Here is a 20,174-nt window from a genome sequence, read left to right as displayed (position 1 = left end):
GATCGCGAAAAACAAGAATTTAAGTACTCTCGAATATCAGGCAATATAAGGCATCTTGGCATCCGGGCGCGTGTTCATTAAGGGTCCGGACCCCACTCAGGTGACGAGATGAGTTGGACTCCAGTTGACACCTTCTTTGGTATGTGTTGGTATTGTATTTCGTGGCACTTTAATTTCGCGAATTTCGCAATTTTAAAAGATTCGCGAAAATAAGAAGCGCGAAAATTAAGTTAGTACACAATAAACCTTTGGGGGAATATTGGCCGTTTAAAAGGCTTTATGTCTATTTAGTCTTTAATGTACATATAGTACGGTACAGAGCGGATCTCACCCCCTTTGGGCTACCAGAAAGCCATATGTAACAAAAAAATACCCCCTTTGTCACTGAGCCAAACACCCTTTAAGCTTGATCCTCGTTGAGTTGGAGGGTTGAGGGGATGAGATGGACTTGTATTTATAGATTTTTATGAAAATAAATTTTGCCAACGCATCTTTTTGTTACAAATTGTGTCAGTTTTGATGATTACAGCACATTTTAATTCCACTTGTTTTGCTTGATTTTATTATCCCAATCGCGAAAATAAGTGATCTGGTTTTTACGGAAATAGGAAAATCGCGAAAATAAAGTTTCGCGAAATATCGCCAATCGCGAAAATTAAGTGTGATAAGGAAGAAAAAGTTCCTAGATGGATCTGTTGCCGGAGCTAAAGATGCCGATACGAACTAGGTTGATCCGTGGTGAATAAATTACTACTCTGGACCCCACCCTACCTTTTTCTCTAGACACGCCCCTGCGTCCTATTCTGGACCCCACCCTACCTTTTTCTCTAGACACGCCCCTGCGTCCTATTCTGGACCCCACCCTACCTTTTTCTCTAGACACGCCCCTGCCCAGGTCAGACATACGTCAGAGAGCAAGATGAGAAAAAAAATGCACGTCATTAAAAATGGCATCATGTAGACGTCGGGAACAAGGCTACCGTAGTTACGGGGCACACGTCTAATACTCTATTATCTAGATGATAAAAACCATTATCCTAATAGATTTGCCAACTGATGGAAATGGATGCTCTCTCCCACTTGATATGTTGCCAGGATGACAAAATGACCGCTGGTACAATCCCTCTTAACATCATATTAACTTTTATCATTTTTAAGTGCAAATAAATATTTTTCCATCATGCAGGAATAAGAAAAAGTCGACAACAACGCAGAGTTGTTTTTTTAACGATATTTCGGCAGGCCAATACCTGCCTTCCTCAGGTTATAAATGAGTTACAGTGGCATGTTACAGCTAGTATATGTACAAAATTCATTAGGATTAACTAACAAAATATAAAAAATAGTAAGTTGTTGTTGGATAGGATGATCCATTGAAGAGAGACCCCACTAAGGGACATGTAGCAGAATCGGAAGAATCTTGAACTTTGGGAAAGCAGTTGTTGGTAGGATTTTATAACCTTAGTCTAAGTTCAAACATCGTATTATCCATGAGCCGTATTAAATGCGAATGCATGCAAATGAATCAGTCCATTGTTTCATCTTCATGTGCATGCATTTGCATTTGTTTCTATTGGGGGGGGGGGGGGGGGGGTGGATGAGCACGATACAGAAACATTACGAAAATATTGGGGGGCACAATACAGAAACACTCCCCTACTGGTCATTTCCTTATGATTTAAAAAAATAAGTGCCCCACAGCCCCGCTACGGCCCTGCATAGATAATTATTTGCGTGAATTCGTATTTCCCAATTGCCGCTGGCACAAAGCTACGTGGGCGTACGAGATGGTGCGCGAGCATGATCTTTTCCAGCTCGCGGCGCATGCGCTCATAGGCTCCCTCTGTCACGTCAACACTTTTACCGGGAAACACTGTTGTAATGCATTGCTAAAGAAGATCTCAGCGAACCTAGTTTGACTATTGGCAAGAGGCTACGATGTTTCGCTGGTGTATGGACAGTAGACTGATGCAGATTGCCGGTATTAGAGAGTCCATGCCACTCGACATCCCTTCCGTGTGTTTTAGAACTTCTCAAGACACATTTGTCACAGGTACGTAACCAAATTAAGGGACGTATTGGCCATTTTTATTTCCAGGCAGTCTTTATATTCACGCGACTTTCTCGCGACGCTCGCGCGCTTAGAGCGTGTGTTGATCGGCGGCTTTGGACTTTAGTGAAAGGTTTTACATGCACTCGTGCTCTCGGCCCCTTTTTGCGAAACATTTTTCCGATCCCCCTTTACTATCGCCGCGAGGAACTCCAGCGAAACTTTATTCAGTTTCACGATTTGAGCGGTTCATTTAGCCTGAGGAACTGTTTGACCACCCCTTTATGCTCACACATTTGGTGAGGCCGCCTGTGACTTTTTTTTAGCTCCCAAGCTATGCCTTTATTATGTTCTACGCCTAATTGTGCCTTTAACTTTTTGCTGATTTTCGTGCTTTTTTGAGTGTTCCTTTCTGGTTCCTCATCAGCCATGCCTCCATCATGTGGGGACGGTGTGTTCAGCACCAATGCTTCGTCTATTGGGAGGGCCGAGCAGTTCGAGGCCGTCCAGCACTCGCAGGGGCGAGTGGCACTCAGGACATGTTACGGGACGTACATCAAGTTTACCCCAGCCTCCAAGAATGGCGCGGTCCGCATGGACAGCGAGACTATAGGGCCCTGGGAAATATTCCAGGTGTGTCAGACAGCCTTCGACCTATATTTGGTCAACCAAGCAAGGCTGGGATACAGAAAATGACAGATTGGCAAATACAAGGAGTGTGCGAGGATCAATTACATCCTCGACCACGCAATCTTGTGAAACATTGTTTCGCAAGCAACACATTAACATCCTCCAACTTACAAACATGTCATAGGCGGCGGATGAGGGCCCCCTCCTCCCCCACATAAAATAAAAAAATATATATATTATATGGTAAAAAAATAAGAAATGTCAAAGAAATCGAGGGAAAAGCCACGACGCTCGTCTCTGAATTTAGAGTCTCAATATCCTGGGGGCAGTGTGCAAACACAATCCCGAAAAGCCTAGCAACCCTGCAACACCTGCCACCAGTATGGAATAGTCTATACTCAGATCATGGACGCACCCCTAACAGCTATCTTTATTCCCACTCTAGATAGTTCGTCTTCCTGGTCAGAAATTTGCACTGTACACCGATCATGGGACTTATGTCTCAGCACTCGAACCGAACCAGCAACGCGCCCCGCCCACGGATGGTCTACGCATCACGAGTCATCATCTCTTCTATGTCGAAACGATACCCGAAACACTAGGCGTATCACAGGTATTCGTCCTACGGACCTTTTGGGGGACGTACGTCACAGCCTGCAAGCCAGAACATGACCAGTGCGGGCCGATATTCACAGACTCGAAGGATGAAGGAGAGCGAGAAGAGTTCTGGTTCAGGGAAGAAAAGCCAGGACATTTTCTCATTGAAACGTGCTTTGGGGAGCTTTTATGCGCGAAGGAACCGAAGGGTCTAGGGCCAGTCAAAACAGACTCGAAAAAGATCTGCAAAGAGGCAAAGTTCCAATTTGTGTACTTGACGAACGACAAGGTTCTTGTCAAGACAGTATATGGGACGTACCTCAGCACTAGAGATCCAGATATACGGACAGGGGAGGGGTCCCTAGAGGCAAGGGAAGACCGTAACACCTGTCCAGAGATGGTGTTTGAAATGATCACTCTGAATGATTTGGACGAGGAACGCGTCCCATCTCAGTGCTGTACTGTTTGCTAACCAGTGGGGACATTACTATGCTAATGTGCATGGTAATAATGATAAAATGTTAAATAATAGTGGTACGATAAGCAAAAAAAATAAAAATATAGTCGACAGTACCTGCAAGTAATTTTTTTTATTAAGTGTTCGACTAAGCTATGATAAATGAAAATTCTAGTAGATTTGAATTATAGGGCGGACTTCGACTTCATAACTAGGACCTGGTCGATCTAAATCTCGTTCTGTTTCTTCCAATTCTGTCCAGTTGGCTGGTTGTTTTATCTAAGCCACACGCGATATTCAGTTGTGCAGCAGAGTTTCATACATCATCTGCACGTGTGGGACCACATCCATCGCTCGCGTTTTCACCGACAGCTGAGATAGAAAAAAAAAAACATCTACAACTCAGTTACAGGACCAGACAATGACTTGTACTGACTAGCGAGTTTTTCAAGATGATTACACGGGCTTCAGAGGTAATGTCACCGCCTATAGCCCGAAAGTGCGACGAACGAATGCCGTCTGGAAGGCAGGCAGCGGCGTGCTCGAGACACTTGTCCCGATCACCGCTCGGTACATCATTTAAAACCTGGGTTCTGGCACCAAGGGTACAAGGTAGTTTTCGCTACTCTTACTATCGCGAAATAAAAATAAAATGTGCCAATGGAACACTCTTCTGCGACAGCCTGCCACTTGGAAAACGACATTTCTAAAAAAAAATTGTTTAGACCGCCCAAGAAGTATACGCATTACCTGGACAACCGGGTTTCCCGGAATCATCTTGAGCTCTGCCAACACCCAGATACCATTGCAGAACAAGAGGGACTGGTAGAGCATGTCTTGGCCCTCGACCGTGCGTTTGGCCACCGTAAAGATGTTGTTGTTGTTCAATTTGTCACGTGCGGTTTCTGAAATGAAGATGAATTTTAACGTCTTCGTTAATTCGCAGCTTTTAGTTAATTTAAGAGCCACACATTTGATGTCTTTTTATTCAATAGTGGCAGACAATTTATGCAATGAAATCTATAAATAAAAATCTCAAAAAAGGTTTAATATTTTTTCGAAAATATACAACAAATCCCAAAAACAGACGATGGAAATGGATACTTTCTCATAGAATTGGCAATTCTCTAGGATGTCAAAATGGTGGCTTTCCGCGTAACTTATTTATTTCGCTACTACCCCTCGTGTTCGAGCACCTTCTCCAATCATCCCCTTTTCTCCATACTGCTGTGATAAACTTACCGGAGTTCATGTTGACATCATTAATTTGCGTCTGCCTCTCGTTTTCGACAGGGATGTCTTTCCACGTGGCCAAAAACACCTTGCGATCTTGAAAAAAAAAAAAAAAACACCACTCAATACCACCAACACCACTCAAAAAAACACACTCATAGGACAAAAATAACGTTTTCGCAACGGATGTCTTTCCATGTGGCCAAAATTAGAGTCTTGGAATAAAAGCACCACTAGATAACCCCATAAAATAGCGGTATGTAGAATAGAAACTCAAACTCGGTGACCAGACAGGGACAAAGGCCTAGAAAGTGTGTTAGGATCTATTGTTTCTTGACCTGATTATAGAAATCATTTGCATTGGCTTTATTTCTCGTCATTCTGATGTACTGTAACTGTCAATTGAGAGAGTTCCAGTAGTTATAGCTCTGGCTAGATTAATCCATGACTGGCTGATACCTACCCATGTTGCCGGCGTTTGAGACAAGCACATTCACAGGCACCATGGTACTAAAGTAGAAGATGTCAAGATGATTCTTCATCGCCACTTGCAGGTTAGTGAGGGGGTCCATGCGTTGAACGGGGCCAGCTGCGGGCAGAAAAAGGCAGACCTCGATAAACAATAACAGTACAAGGCACGACTCGATAAACAATAACAGTACAAGGCACGACTCGATAAACAATAACAGTACAAGGCACGACTCGATAAATAATAACAGTATAAGGCACGACTCAATAAACAACAACAGTATAATGCAGGACTCAATAAACAATATCAGTACAAGGAACGACTCAATAACACATATCAGTACATGGCACGACTCAATAACACATATCAGTACAAGGCACGACTCAATAAACAATAACAGTACAAGACACGACTCAATAAACAATAGCAGTACAAGGCACGACTCGATAAACAATAACAGTACAAGGCACGACTCGATAAACAATAACAGTACAAGGCACGACTCAATAAACAATATCAGTACAAGGCACGGCTCGATAAACAATAACAGTACAAGGCACGACTCAATAACACATATCAGTACAAGGCACGACTCAATAAACAATAACAGTACAAGGCACGACTCAATAAACAATAACAGTACAAGGCACGACTCGATAAACAATAACAGTACAAGGCACGACTCGATAAACAATAACAGTACAAGGCACGACTCGATAAATAATAACAGTATAAGGCACGACTCAATAAACAACAACAGTATAATGCAGGACTCAATAAACAATATCAGTACAAGGCACGACTCAATAACACATATCAGTACAAGGCACGACTCAATAACACACATCAGTACAAGGCACGACTCAATAACACATACAGTATCAGTACATGGCAGGACTCAATAACACATATCAGTACATCAGTACAAAGCACGACTCAATAACACACATCAGTACAAGGAACGACTCAGTAACACATATCAGTACAAGGCACGACTCAATAAACAATAACAGTACATGGCAGGACTCAATAACATATGTCAGTACAAGGCAGGACTCAATAACACATATCAGTACATGGCATGACTCAATAACACACATCAGTACATGGCAGGACTCAATAACACATGTCAGTACATGGCAGGACTCAATAACACATATCAGTACATGGCAGGACTCAATAACACATATCAGAACATGGCAGGACTCAATAACACATATCAGTACATCAGTACAAAGCAGGACTCAATAACCCACATCAGTACATGGCAGGACTCAATAACACATATCAGTACATGGCAGGACTAAATAACACACATCAGTACATGGCAGGACTCAATAACACACATCATTAAATGGCAGGACTCAATAACACACATCAGTACATGGCAGGACTCAATAACACATATCAGTACATGGCATGACTCAATAACACATATCAGTACATGGCAGGACTCAATAACACAGATCAGTACATGGCAGGACTCAATAACACATATCAGTACATGGCAGGACTCGATAACACACATCAGTACACGGCAGGACTCAATAACACACATCAGTACAAAGCAGGACTCAATAACACACATCAGTACAAGGCACGACTCAATAACACATGTCAGTACATGGCAGGACTCAATAACACCTATCAGTACATGGCAGGACTCAATAACACACATCAGTACATGGCAGGACTCAATAACACATATCAGTACATGGCAGGCCTCAATAACACACATCAGTACATGGCAGGACTCAATAACACATGTCAGTACATGGCAGGACTCAATAACACATGTCAGTACATGGCAGGACTCAATAACACACATCAGTACATGGCAGGACTCAATAACACACATCAGTACATGGCAGGACTCAATAACACATATCAGTACATGACAGGACTCAATAACACATATCAGTACATGGCAGGACTCGATAACACATATCAGTACAAGGCAGGACTCAATAACACACATCATTACATGGCAGGACTCAATAACACACATCAGTACACGGCAGGACTCAATAACACACATCAGTACATGGCAGAACTCAATAACACATATCAGTACATGACAGGACTCAATAACACATATCAGTACATGGCAGGACTCGATAACACACATCAGTACATGGCAGGACTCAATAACACATATCAGTACATGGCAGGACTCAATAACACACATCAGTACATGGCAGGACTCAATAACACATATCAGTACATGGCAGGACTAAATAACACACATCAGTACATGGCAGGACTCAATAACACACATCATTAAATGGCAGGACTTAATAACACACATCAGTACATGGCAGGACTCAATAACACATATCAGTACATGGCAGGGCTCAATAACACAGATCAGTACATGGCAGGACTCAATAACACATATCAGTACATGGCAGGACTCAATAACACATGTCAGTACATGGCAGGACTCAATAACACATGTCAGTACATGGCAGGACTCAATAACACATATCAGTACATGGCAGGACTCAATAACACATATCAGTACATGGCAGGACTCAATAACACACATCAGTACATGGCAGGACTCAATAACACATATCAGTACATGGCAGGACTCAATAACACATATCAGTACATGGCAGGACTCAATAACACATATCAGTACATGGCAGGACTCAATAACACAGATCAGTACATGGCAGGACTCAATAACACACATCAGTACATGGCAGGACTCAATAACACACATCATTAAATGGCAGGACTCAATAACACACATCAGTACATGGCAGGACTCAATAACACATATCAGTACATGGCAGGGCTCAATAACACAGATCAGTACATGGCAGGACTCAATAACACATATCAGTACATGGAAGGACTCGATAACACACATCAGTACATGGCAGGACTCGATAACACACATCAGTACATGGCAGGACTCAATAACACATATCAGTACATGGCAGGACTCAATAACACATATCAGTACATGGCAGGACTAAATAACACATAGCAGTACAAGGCACGACTCAATAACACACATCAGTACATGGCGGGACTCAATAACACACATCATTAAATGGCAGGACTCAATAACACACATCAGTACATGGCGGGACTCAATAACACATATTAGTACATGGCACGACTCAATAACACACATCAGTACAAGGCACGACTCAATAACACACATCAGTACATGGCAGGACTCGATAACACACATCAGTACATGGCGGGACTCAATAACACATATTAGTACATGGCACGACTCAATAACACACATCAGTACAAGGCACGACTCAATAACACATATCAGTACATGGCAGGACTCGATAACACACATCATTAAATGGCAGGACTCGATAACACACATCATTAAATGGCAGGACTCAATAACACATATCAGTACATGGCAGGACTCAATAACACACATCATTAAATGGCAGGACTCAATAACACATATCAGTACATGGCAGGACTCAATAACACATATCAGTACATGGCAGGACTCAATAACACATATCAGTACATGGCAGAACTCAATAACACATATCAGTACATGGCAGGACTCAATAACACATATCAGTACATGGCAGGGCTCAATAACACATATCAGTACAAGGCAGGACTCAATAACACACATCAGTACACGGCAGGACTCAATAACACACATCAGTACATGGCATGACTCAATAACACACATCAGTAGAAGGCACAACTTAACGTCGGTCGGCCAGTACTTACTTGTATTGAGTGGGAGGGACGTCTCTGCTGACTGATTTGGTGGAAGAGGTGTAGGTAGGTTAAGCTGACTGGCAGGGGCAAGGCCGAAGCTGGAATGACAGGGTGTGCAGTCAGTACATTATATCAAACAGTATGAGGCAGAAAAAAAATCAATTTGCAATAGGCACAATACAAAGTACAACGTTTAAATAGTTCTGTGATGTACTGTGATCTAGAGGACTGACAATTTAACTTTTGATAGAGGGATGGGTACGATAATTGGCATGAATATATATTTTTGACATATAGGGTGGCTTTTTTCTTTGGAGCAAAGGATGCAGAATTTTTTTTATAATATCAACTAAGCCCCCCCCCCTCTCCTAAACAGCTAAATAGTCATCTCCTAAGATAAATTTCCTGCAACCAGAAATAAGTAACGAGAAACTCTGTTTTTGTAACGGAGACAGGGATAATGTGAGAACCTATTTTTGTTGAACTGTATGGCAAAGCCACTCATCGCTTGCATGGCTCGGTTGTACACAGTGAGATCCATATAGATCTGTCCTTGGCGTTGAGCAAAGGTACCTAAGATATAAGAGAGTATTTTAATAGATAACATGATACATAATAACATTCTAAATAGTGTAGAAGGGTGGACTTAAACCAAGTACACATTACACTGCAACAGAGACAGCAGCTCACACTTACCATGGACCTCAAGTCCTTTGCCTTTACTAGCTGGAAGCCACACCTAGCCAGGGATAAGAGGATCATGTATTTTCCACTATAGGCTAACTTGCAATGATTGTAATAAGCAAACTTAGGTAGTCTTGTAAAAACACCTACTGTACTGTACTGTTTATTTGGCACCTACAGTATCCGTACACAAACATCTTGTCATGGCCTATTTCAACATTCTCAAGTACACACCTGTTTGGGTGCGGAATACATCCCTCCTGAAAACTCAGGTGCTGCTGCAAGGCTGAAAAGGTCACCCATACCCCCAGGGGCAGGAGCTGACTGCTGGGCGGGGCCTCCCAGCTAAATAAGACACAGTGATAGATGTTTAGAGATAGTTGGGTACAAGCCTACATATACAGTAATACCAACATTTCAACTTCCAAATTTCTAACTTACATGCAGTCCACTCAGATCCTCTCCCAGCAGATCCATCACACCCCCACCAACTGGTGCAGCAGCCACTGGGGGTGCAGCAGGTTGGGCTGCAGGTATGTCGGACAGCAAGTCGCCTAGCAGATCGTTGGCTGGTGCCATGGCAGGTGGGGCAGCAGCTGGTGTAGGTGCTGCAGCATGGACGGCGGCCTGGACACTGGGAGAGATTGGCTCAGCAGTCTCAGCACCTGAAAGAAACAGAACAGTAGGGAGTTATTTGCAGAACGGTAGGGAGTTATTTGCAGAACGGTAGGGAGTTATTTGCAGAACAGTAGGGAGTTATTTGCAGAAGTTACTCAATGAATTAGGATGCCAAAAAACATGAGGATTATGTACAATGACAGCAAAAGATAGGTATAGTGTGTAATATCAGAAAATGCCCAAGAAAACAATGGATAAAAAACAAGGATTAAAGAGAATAATTGCTGCTCTTGAAAAGAAACAATATTTTGGACCACATTGAGAATTTGTCCAGTATACTGTAGACTAGAGCATTTTTGCTATAAATCTTTATTTAATCTTTATTATTAATCTTTATTTCCCTGTCTAAGTGTTTAATGAAGTGAGTTACAGTAACTAAAAAGAGGGCTTAAAAGAAAAAACGACTAGCATGCATGCTCTTAGTTTTGTTTTCAAATACGACAATTGACATCCACAACAGTGTGCATAGAATATACAAAAGATGAACACAGCTGATGTCAATAGCACTTCAAAGAAGTGCGTGCCTGTCGCAGTCTTGCTGTCCTGCTTAAGCTCTCTAATGGTCCTGCAACACAAACCTGGAGATGGTTCTGCCCTAGGGGGCAAGGTAAACCTGCGAGCAGCAGTGCGGCCCTCTACAAAGGAGCTGGGTGGCTTGTGGTACACAGATGCCAGTGTGGAGATGTTGCAGATAAGCTCATCCAGCAGAGTTGGTTCAAGCAGGTCAGTCTCCTCCGAGATGAGGGGCTTCTCCGCCAGGACAACCTCCTGCAGTAGAATAAAAAAATGACCTCAGTAATTGGCTACACAGTATGAAGGATATGGGGTCCATGATCTAAAGTTAGTCTCCCTTGAGATGAGGGCTTTTCATCCTGGACAAATTCTAGCAGTGGGAAAACCAGACAACCCAGATAAAAACCCTTTGAGCAAAGGCAACAACTATAATAGGCATTTATCTTATTTTTCATGTCACGGTCAAGCTACTTAAAGGAGGCATTAAGTCGCTTTGTTACAATGTCGAGAAGTAAAAATTCTCCCATAACCACAAAAACAAGCTTTGAAATATCAAATGTTGTGGCAAGAAGTACTGTTGACTGTCATTACTTTCCTTTCTATCATTTAGTTTCCTTAGATTCCTTCTATCATCTAGTTTTCTTATTCAGGGGAGGCACTTATTAAAGTAATTATGGCAACACAATTCACAGAACCAGATATTGAACACAAAAGTCAGTGGTGAGGGGCAGTTGAGGCAACTTATGTGTGACAGACTCCCCATAAGAGGCACTGTAAAATATAGTATCCCTAGAATACAAACCTTGGCAGCCACAGGGTCAGTTGACAGCAGTCTCCAGTAGATGTAATTATGGCAACACAATTCACAGAACCAGATATTGAACACAAAAGTCAGTGGTGAGGGGCAGTTGAGGCAACCTATGTGTGACAGACTCCCCATAAGAGGCACTGTAAAATATAGTATCTGTAGAGTACAAACCTTGGCAGCCACAGGGTCAGTTGAGAGCAGTCTCCAGTATATGTAACCTCTGTCCCGCAGGTCAGGGTTGTCACTATCCTGGGTGGCAAGGCTGAGCACCTGTTGAACAAGTTCCTGGGTGTCGGTCGGACGCTTTAGGAACAGCTTGACTATGGAGGTCAGAAGCTGTAGCTGGACCTGAAAATTACAAATTGGCAAGAAATCAGCTGAACTCTATTCCACTATGTTGGTAGCAATGGAGTCTCTCAGTATGGCTTTAAAGGTCTCTAAGTTCTTAAAGAATCATTGACATTGACATTACAGTGAAACTTCAATACAATAATCTGGAAAGGGACTAAAAAATTGCATTGCTATCTAGAGAGTTTTATTGTTAAATCAAGATGTTTTCCTATACATTCCATGGTTGGCCATGATTGACCATGATTGCTAAACCGAGATTAACATTATATTAGGTAACAAAAGTCCAATGTATATGTAGTTTTAAAAATGTGGAACAACATAAAAATAAAAAGAGTTTTAAGGGAACTGCACAGTTTAAAGGGAACTACACTTTAATAGCATACATACCTGTGTGTTTTCATCCTGGAAGCCCTCCAGGAAAGACTCCAATAGCTCAGCGGCATTGTCAATACGCTCAGCATACTCGCCAATAATCCAGATCATGGATGCCCTTGCCTCAGGCTCATCCAGGGAGTCAAGGTTCTCGCAGAGGGTGGAGATGATGCTCTCATACTTGTTAGGGTATTTGCGGAATATGTCCTGCAAAAGTGTAGGCATTCTAATACCTGGGTATATTTTGCAGAATATTGATTGCATAAAAGCATGCATATATTGTGCCCTGGGGTGTTTAATTAAAGAATACAATAGAGTGTAGGGGCACTGATGTTTATGGGAATGTTATAAACATTCTGAAACAAGCTCACATGCTCAGAGTTTGATTTGCAGTACAATATCTATAACTGTGTGGTTACGGTACTTATGCCTATTATACAGTAGCACTGTCTAATGAATAAAGGCTGCAAAAGGATTCTGAAAACAAAATTGAACACATTTCTATACAAAACGCTCACTAATGAATAAACAATTTTTCCAAAATATAATAAAAAAAGAGTTATACAGCACATTTAGCTTGCAAAAGTACAAAAATACACATACCTTGATGACGACAATAGCCTCTTGTACGACATAGTTGACCTTGGTTTGGATGAGATCTAACAGAGTACTGACACATCTTTCTGCTGATTGCTGCGGGTAATTGTTTAAGTCCGTGTATTAAGGTTGAGTTTTAATTGTTATTGGAGAATGTTTCAAGGTATTTACACAGCTTGCAAGTTACACACCTCGACTTTAATGGCACATCTGCCGATAGCCCGAACAGACTTCCTCACAAAGTCCACATCAACTTCAGTTGCATACCTAAAATAAGTTAAGGTAAGTGAATTAGAGAATGCCTGAGGAAATGAAAAATAAAATAAAGGGCATTGGGCAAATTGTAAAAATTGTGTAACATGAACTTACTCCTTGAGTTCTGCGAGAACCTGCGCAATGTTCAACTCGTTTGCAAGGCGTATCATGATATCTAGCTTCTCCAGCTTTACATAGATTGGGTCATTGTACTTGACAAAGAACACTTTCATCTCATTCTTGAGGATTTCAGGCCTGGACAAAATTTACCATGTATAAGGTTAACAGTACACAGTGAAATCTGTCAATTTATAAAGAAATAATTATATAAATAAATTATACAAGAATGGAATAATTTCCTGCAAATGAGGGAGTATTTCTGGTACAGTATACTCCAAAAACAAAAACAAAATGAAAAAATGATAGATACAACAATATAAGGCTGATAATATTTATGAAAGTTGCTTTTACCTCTTCTGAACAATAAGATTAATGTTCCTCAAAGCCACATACTGCACTTCCGGTTCGCTTGAGAGAAGCGTTACTAGAGAAAAATATACACATTTAAGTCCAAGTCCTCAGTAATGTATTATTTATCATAAAGTTCATTCTCTTTGCAACAATGGCAAATGTGCAACTATAATCATGTGCATATAATCAGATAGTCACTTTATTTACTATAAAAAAATCTACAACGGACAGAAACACGCACTCGCAACCCTTAGAATGAATATTTTAAGTAGTGAAATATCGAAAATGCATGAGCTGGATAAGTGAAGTGAAGCGTATAACTGTAGAAGAAAGACTTGGAATAAAAATCCTAGTGTTATGCTTCTTGCATTAACAGCTCTGACAAGAAAGCTTTTTAGGTACCTAAGGGTGGGGCAAGCTTCTTGAGGATGTTCTGCACAAAGCCTGTGCTTGGAGTCATCATCTCCATGTACTTCATCAAAACCTTGCAGAGAAACACACCAAGACAGTCAGCATTGTCTATCAACACTACAGTTTTCTGATATAGTACTGTAATAGTAAATAAGAAAAAATAAAAAATAAAAAAATACAGTCAAGGTCATTCCAAAATCGAGAAGGTAGAAAAGAGCTAAAGCCCATGAATAAAGGTGGGGTAAAAAACAAAACAAAACACCATGTCTTCTCACAGGCTGGTGCAAGTTGAAACAAATAGTATTCAAATAGATATCAATCATTGCTGTTCATCTTCTAACAATATTGTGACCCCCTTTGAGTGTCTTTGTCGCTTGTTTGAGCCTGCTTCAATGTTACCTTGGTTGTGCTTGTTTGAGCCTGCCTTAAGGTTACCTTGGTTGTGCTTGTTTGAGCCTGCTTTAATGTTACCTTGGTTGTGCTTGTTTGAGCCTGCTTTAATGTTACCTTGATTGTGCTTGTTTGAGCCTGCTTTAATGTTACCTTGGTTGTGCTTGTTTGAGCCTGCTTTAATGTTACCTTGATTGTGCTTGTTTGAGCCTGCTTTAATGTTACCTTGGTTGTGCTTGTTTGAGCCTGCTTTAATGTTACCTTGATTGTGCTTGTTTGAGCCTGCTTTAATGTTACCTTGATTGTGCTTGTTTGAGCCTGCTTTAATGTTACCTTGATTGTGCTTGTTTGAGCCTGCTTTAATGTTACCTTGGTTGTGCTTGTTTGAGCCTGCTTTAATGTTACCTTGGTTGTGCTTGTTTGAGCCTGCTTTAATGTTACCTTGATTGTGCTTGTTTGAGCCTGCCTTAATGTTACCTTGATTGTGCTTGTTTGAGCCTGCTTTAATGTTACCTTGGTTGTGCTTGTTTGAGCCTGCTTTAATGTTACTTTGGTTGTGCTTGTTTGAGCCTGCTTTAATGTTACCTTGATTGTGCTTGTTTGAGCCTGCTTTAATGTTATCTTGATTGTGCTTGTTTGAGCCTGCTTTAATGTTACCTTGATTGTGCTTGTTTGAGCCTGCTTTAATGTTACCTTGATTGTGCTTGTTTGAGCCTGCTTTAATGTTACCTTGGTTGTGCTCGTTTGAGCCTGCCTTAATGTTACCTTGATTGTGCTCGTTTGAGCCTGCTTTAATGTTACCTTGATTGTGCTTGTTTGAGCCTGCCTTAATGTTACCTTGATTGTGCTTGTTTGAGCCTGCCTTAATGTTACCTTGATTGCGGAGAGCACCACCGCAGCATTAGCATGCGACAGCCTTGGGGTGACACGCTCACAGATGCTCTGAGCCTCACGCTCATCTTTGGGCGTGTACTGGGCTAGAGAGTCTAGGATGAAAATCTGGCCCCACCTGGAAAAGAACAACAGAAATATAAGTAACAGAGCTTTGTATATGTTACTTGAACCATCAGGGGAAGGAAGCTACAGTAAGAGTTAACAAGGAGTTATCAGAGTGGAAAGTACTAGGGAATTCAAAGTTAGGCCAAGCTAATGGAGGAGTTTGAGTGTTTTAAGCACATGAGGTACAGTAACATCCTTGAAAACCCAAAGGTTTTTTTCCTACAATTTTAATCATGAAAGGAAAAGCCCTCAGTCTTGGGTGGGTTAAAGCTTTAGGTGGGTTTAAAAGGGGGTGTGGCCACAGTGGTGAAAAGGGAGTAAAGTGGCATTCTAGTCTATTTGTGCCTAAGGAGAAGAGGAAAAGGATAGCAACTTACTCAGTGCATTCATTTAGAGCGGTCAGAAGCTTGTTGATGGTTTGGGAGTTCATCTCCATCATGGCTGCAGCCGTGGGTGATGCATCATTGATCTCAGACAGTGCTGCCATCGCATTAGCTACAACCTACAGTCAGTGGAAACAGAGTGTCAAACAAAGTATAGATTAATAAGATTAATAGATTGTTCTTCAAGCACATCTCTTTCTTTTCCTGTTTTTAAAGAACAGTTCATCATAAAAAGGGTATGCAAAGCATAAGGGAATCCCTACTTACAGTGTTTAAAGCCGCATTGTCACCAGTTTACTTCCAGAGGTCCGACGGAAACCTCAACCGTTAAAAGACAAAAGAATCTATTAAAATCCGAGATATTAAACAGGCCATCTGCTCTAAATTATCAATCACATCATCACAGAAACTTTGAATAAACACACTGCTTTCAATATTTTGAAATATTTTTCACGTTTTCCGTTAAAAATCATCGTATATTGTTACGTAATTGACCGGAAGTAAACTGGTGACAATGCGGCTTTAAATTAAAATGGATAGAGTCTTCATTCTTTTTTACATACCATGGGATTGGAATCTGAAAGAAGTTCCTTTAGAGAGTCCAGGAAACCCTGGTCCTCTACCAGCTGGGCATTGATATCATGAAGCTTGGCAACACAAACAGCCGCTGTTTTACGCACATAGGGGTCTTCATCCTTCAGACACTTTCTCAGAGGCTCACACAGGTATTCTGTGATCTTGTCTACTCTAATGCATCCCATTGTACGTACAGCCAGGGCTCTGATCAAGGGGTTAGGGTCCTCACAGTCCTTGGAAAGGTAACACAGTTAAGTAATCATGTGTATATTTCTATACTCTAGCCATTCATACCATTGTTTTCATTATCTATAACAGAATAGACTAGAAATGCCTAGAATTGATAAGCTAGGAATGCATAAAGCACACAACACTAATCATAAACACTACAGGGTGTGTAAATAAGGCCTATCAGCTTAGAGAAGGACTAGGATACCCTTCAAACTAAGGTCTGCTGGAAGAGCTACAGCATACAATCAAGTCAAAGAACTATACTTCAAGTTATACAACCAATTTCATATATTGTATCACCCTTTTAAAATTATTAACATTATGTACATGAAAAAAGGTCTACTCAAGGTGGCCCATGGCAGCAAAAAGAGGGTAGAAGTTAGACCAACCTTGACAAAGGTGTTGACCGCCATGATAGCCATGTCAGGCTGGGACTTGGCATAATTCATCAAGTAAAGATAGACCAGCTTCTTCAACTCAAGGTTGTCCGTCTGCATGCAGTTCACCACATCAGGGAACAAGGAGCTGACATCCTTGCCTACCGTCATGCTGGCGATGACTTTCTTCACTGCCTCCTTTTTGCGATCTTTCTTGTCACTGTTTAGCTCAGCCTTGAGCTCAAATATCTCACCTTGAAAGAATTTCAAAGTATTAAACACAGATCAAGATTGTTTGTTAGCTTGCCATTTCATGCTACCAATAGAGTCAGACAAACTGTTAAAATACTGAATACTAACACAAGCAAATAATAATCATAGTTCAAACTTGATTTACAGGATTCAGTATAGTAACCCAAGCACAGTGTATCATATTTCACTTCTTTCAAATTTAATCAGTAACAAAGAGAGTGGCAGTGCGAGATACTTGAACAGCCACCAGGAGCATTCCCAGGATTGGCTGAGGGGTGGGGGGGGGGGGGGGGGGGGGTGCGCAGTCATAGGTATCATATAGAAAAATCATAGTATTTGAAGATTCTTAAATAAGAAATGACCCATTTTTTGGCCTCCAACGAGGGGGTGTGAGCACCCTGCGCACCCCCCTGTGTACATGCCTGGCCATGGCTGATGATCAATACACAAGTGTTTTGCAAGAACAGAAAGATTAGCGTTTATGAAAAATTGCTTCTGGAGAACAAAAAGTTCTGAAGTAGTTCTTGTTCTGTCGTTAAGAGTATACAAACTGCATGTTTGGTATTCAATAGTCTCACCTTTCTTGGTGGTTGTGAAATATTTGGAGTCAGTCATGGTGGCTAAAGGAGAGGGAGGGAAATTAATTTTCTGTGAGTAGTCTAAATGCACTCATAAAGTTTGATGAGAACTCATTTACAATATAACACAATAATAAATCAAAAGGCAAGGCCCTTGCCAAATCGTGGATAATAAAATGGTAATTTGGGACAAAAGCTTGGATTTGGTGCATTTATTTTTAACACACTTTAGGGTAAAATGATAAGGACCAAACTAATAAATTTCTTGGCTTTATGTGGTTTTATTTATACATAGGGTATTTTGTCTCAGACAAGTGTAAACAATGGTACTACTGTGATGTTAAAATAACTGCTTCAGGTACAGGCCCGTAGCCAAGGGGGGTTCGGCGGGTTCAGACAAACCCCTCCACCCGGCTTGAAGGTCCGCTCAGAACAAACAAAAATATATAACGTTTGGCTGGAGATATACCGTGCACATCAATATGTCTTTTAAATGACTATAAAAATCTTAATTATCTTTATTCTTATCGCTATATGTTAAAAAGTACCCTATTAATAACATGCCTAATGTAATAAGGCAAGGAGAGGGGTATACCGGGAATTTGGTCCGCTAACATGGAAAAAACAAACCACCCCGCTCAAAATCCTGGCTACGGGCCTGAGGTAAGCCAATGCCCATCTGATTGATTCCCTGGGGACAAACAGTCGACCCAGATACCATTGATGGAAAGAGGCCCTTTAGCCCTCCTTGGGTGATTTTGCTTACAGACATTTAAAAAACTGATTCCTGCTCTTGGCAAACAAAGTTCAGTCTAGAAATGTTATTCATGGAGACATCGGAAACAACGCTATTAGTAGCGAAGTACGGATAAATTCCGAAGCTTAAATTATAAGAGCAAGAATGTGTTGGAGCTAATTCAGCAAGCATGAATGGGTTATGGGTTACACTTGAGTCAACGATTAGTAAGCTATTAGCGATTAGCGAGTGACACAACCCCGCCACCGCAAAAAGTCCTGAATAGCTTCGCTATCCACAACTTAAAAAGGGCTTCTAATAAAGCTTCAAGACATTTTGATTACAAATAATATCAAATTGAAAACAGAAATAAGCAATTAAATGCTATACTATGCTTTAATCTAATGTAGCTGCATTCAAATAAAACAAAATAATCGTCACTTGATCAATAAGTAACCCTAGCTCAGCATATATAGTTACAACACAACCCTCCTTATTAAAAAATATAAGCAAATTGAAATTTTAAGGAATGCACTACGATGCAGCTTATTTACAAGTTATCGCTGCATCCAAATCTTCAGCAACAGTAAAAAGCGAGAACTATGTCACAAATGTCTGAGACGACGGGTACTGCAAATAGCTTGTTTTAGGTACCCGTATTTGCGCAGACTTCCGGTTAGCTTACATTCGGTAGAGATTCAAGCTCAATCTTCCAATTATATTCAAGAACATAAGACTAATTCCTGGAATATTAAAGCAATTGAGACTAATTTATGTCTTGCAAGGTTCGCGAGGAGTTTACCTGATCAATCGAGTAGGATGGAAGCAGATTTCTGAAGGTCTTTTCTCCAATGATTTTCGATATCCAAGATGGCGCCTGTGACGATCCCGCCAGTCCCCCAGCGTTGTGGTGATCCAAAACCACAGGAATACCAAGAATACGAACACGACTATTTGGGTATATTGATTGATCCACGATCGACCGCCTCGAAAACCGGACTGGTATCTCCGAAATCTCTGATTTCTTTTCATTTTAATGGAGGAAGAGTTGAAAAAGAATGCGATCGCTGGAAACCGAGTACGACTTTTTAGTGAAACTCTTCTTGCGACCGTGTGCGGTCATAATGCGAATCACTTGCAGCGATCGGTTGCGATCGTACGGTCAAATAAGCTGAACTCAGTGACCATATGGCCGTTAAAAAAGAAACACGCGTAGGTTTTAATGCTGAGCGCTGACTGAGCGGATAGGGGGGGGGGGGAGGGGGAGGGGAGGAGGGCTGCTTGCCACCCCACTTTGAAGAGCGGATTTTTTTTTTACATAAACGGATGCGCCTATTCCATGTACCTAAATATGTA

At 41.3% G+C, this 20,174-nt stretch overlaps 2 protein-coding genes across 2 annotated transcripts; one reads left to right on the top strand and one right to left on the bottom strand.

Annotated features, from left to right (window-relative positions):
- The first annotated feature begins 1,682 nt into the window (after positions 1-1,682).
- LOC116614806 lies at positions 1,683-3,845 on the top strand. The gene is made up of 3 exons (XM_032376249.2): positions 1,683-2,053; positions 2,478-2,683; positions 3,126-3,845. The coding sequence occupies exons 1-3, from the start codon at positions 1,939-1,941 to the stop codon at positions 3,747-3,749; spliced, it is 945 nt and encodes a 314-aa protein (XP_032232140.1). The 5' UTR covers positions 1,683-1,938; the 3' UTR covers positions 3,750-3,845.
- A 3-nt stretch (positions 3,846-3,848) lies between these two features.
- On the bottom strand, positions 3,849-19,753 carry LOC5507560 (AP-1 complex subunit beta-1). Its single transcript, XM_048726576.1, has 23 exons — positions 19,621-19,753; positions 18,083-18,124; positions 17,265-17,506; positions 16,632-16,877; positions 16,063-16,187; positions 15,560-15,695; positions 14,288-14,369; positions 13,886-13,958; positions 13,529-13,669; positions 13,351-13,426; positions 13,166-13,255; positions 12,578-12,769; positions 12,011-12,187; positions 11,097-11,286; positions 10,282-10,505; positions 10,075-10,185; positions 9,853-9,895; positions 9,627-9,729; positions 9,166-9,254; positions 5,431-5,556; positions 4,977-5,063; positions 4,485-4,639; positions 3,849-4,106 (listed from the first exon to the last, which is right to left on the bottom strand). Exons 2-23 carry the CDS (start codon positions 18,117-18,119, stop codon positions 4,032-4,034), a joined length of 2,820 nt encoding a protein of 939 aa, XP_048582533.1. The 5' UTR covers positions 18,120-18,124; positions 19,621-19,753; the 3' UTR covers positions 3,849-4,031.
- Positions 19,754-20,174: the final 421 nt, after the last annotated feature.

Source organism: Nematostella vectensis, chromosome 4 (genome assembly GCF_932526225.1).
Source record: "Nematostella vectensis chromosome 4, jaNemVect1.1, whole genome shotgun sequence".
Lineage (NCBI taxonomy): Eukaryota > Metazoa > Cnidaria > Anthozoa > Actiniaria > Edwardsiidae > Nematostella > Nematostella vectensis.
This window is presented reverse-complemented; position numbering and strand designations above follow the sequence as displayed.

Bases quoted from the DNA above. Each gene is read 5' to 3' on its own strand.
- LOC116614806 (XM_032376249.2), top strand. From the start codon at position 1,939: ATGTTTCGCTGGTGTATGGACAGTAGACTGATGCAGATTGCCGGTATT. The intron at 2,054-2,477 runs GTACGTAACCAA...GTTCCTCATCAG, and splicing joins TCAAGACACATTTGTCACAG to CCATGCCTCCATCATGTGGG. The intron at 2,684-3,125 runs GTGTGTCAGACA...TTCCCACTCTAG, and splicing joins GGCCCTGGGAAATATTCCAG to ATAGTTCGTCTTCCTGGTCA.
- LOC5507560 (XM_048726576.1), bottom strand. From the start codon at position 18,119: ATGACTGACTCCAAATATTTCACAACCACCAAGAAAG. The intron at 16,878-17,264 runs GTTGGTCTAACT...TACCTTTCCAAG, and splicing joins CGGTCAACACCTTTGTCAAG to GACTGTGAGGACCCTAACCC. The intron at 16,188-16,631 runs GTATGTAAAAAA...CACTGACTGTAG, and splicing joins TTTCAGATTCCAATCCCATG to GTTGTAGCTAATGCGATGGC.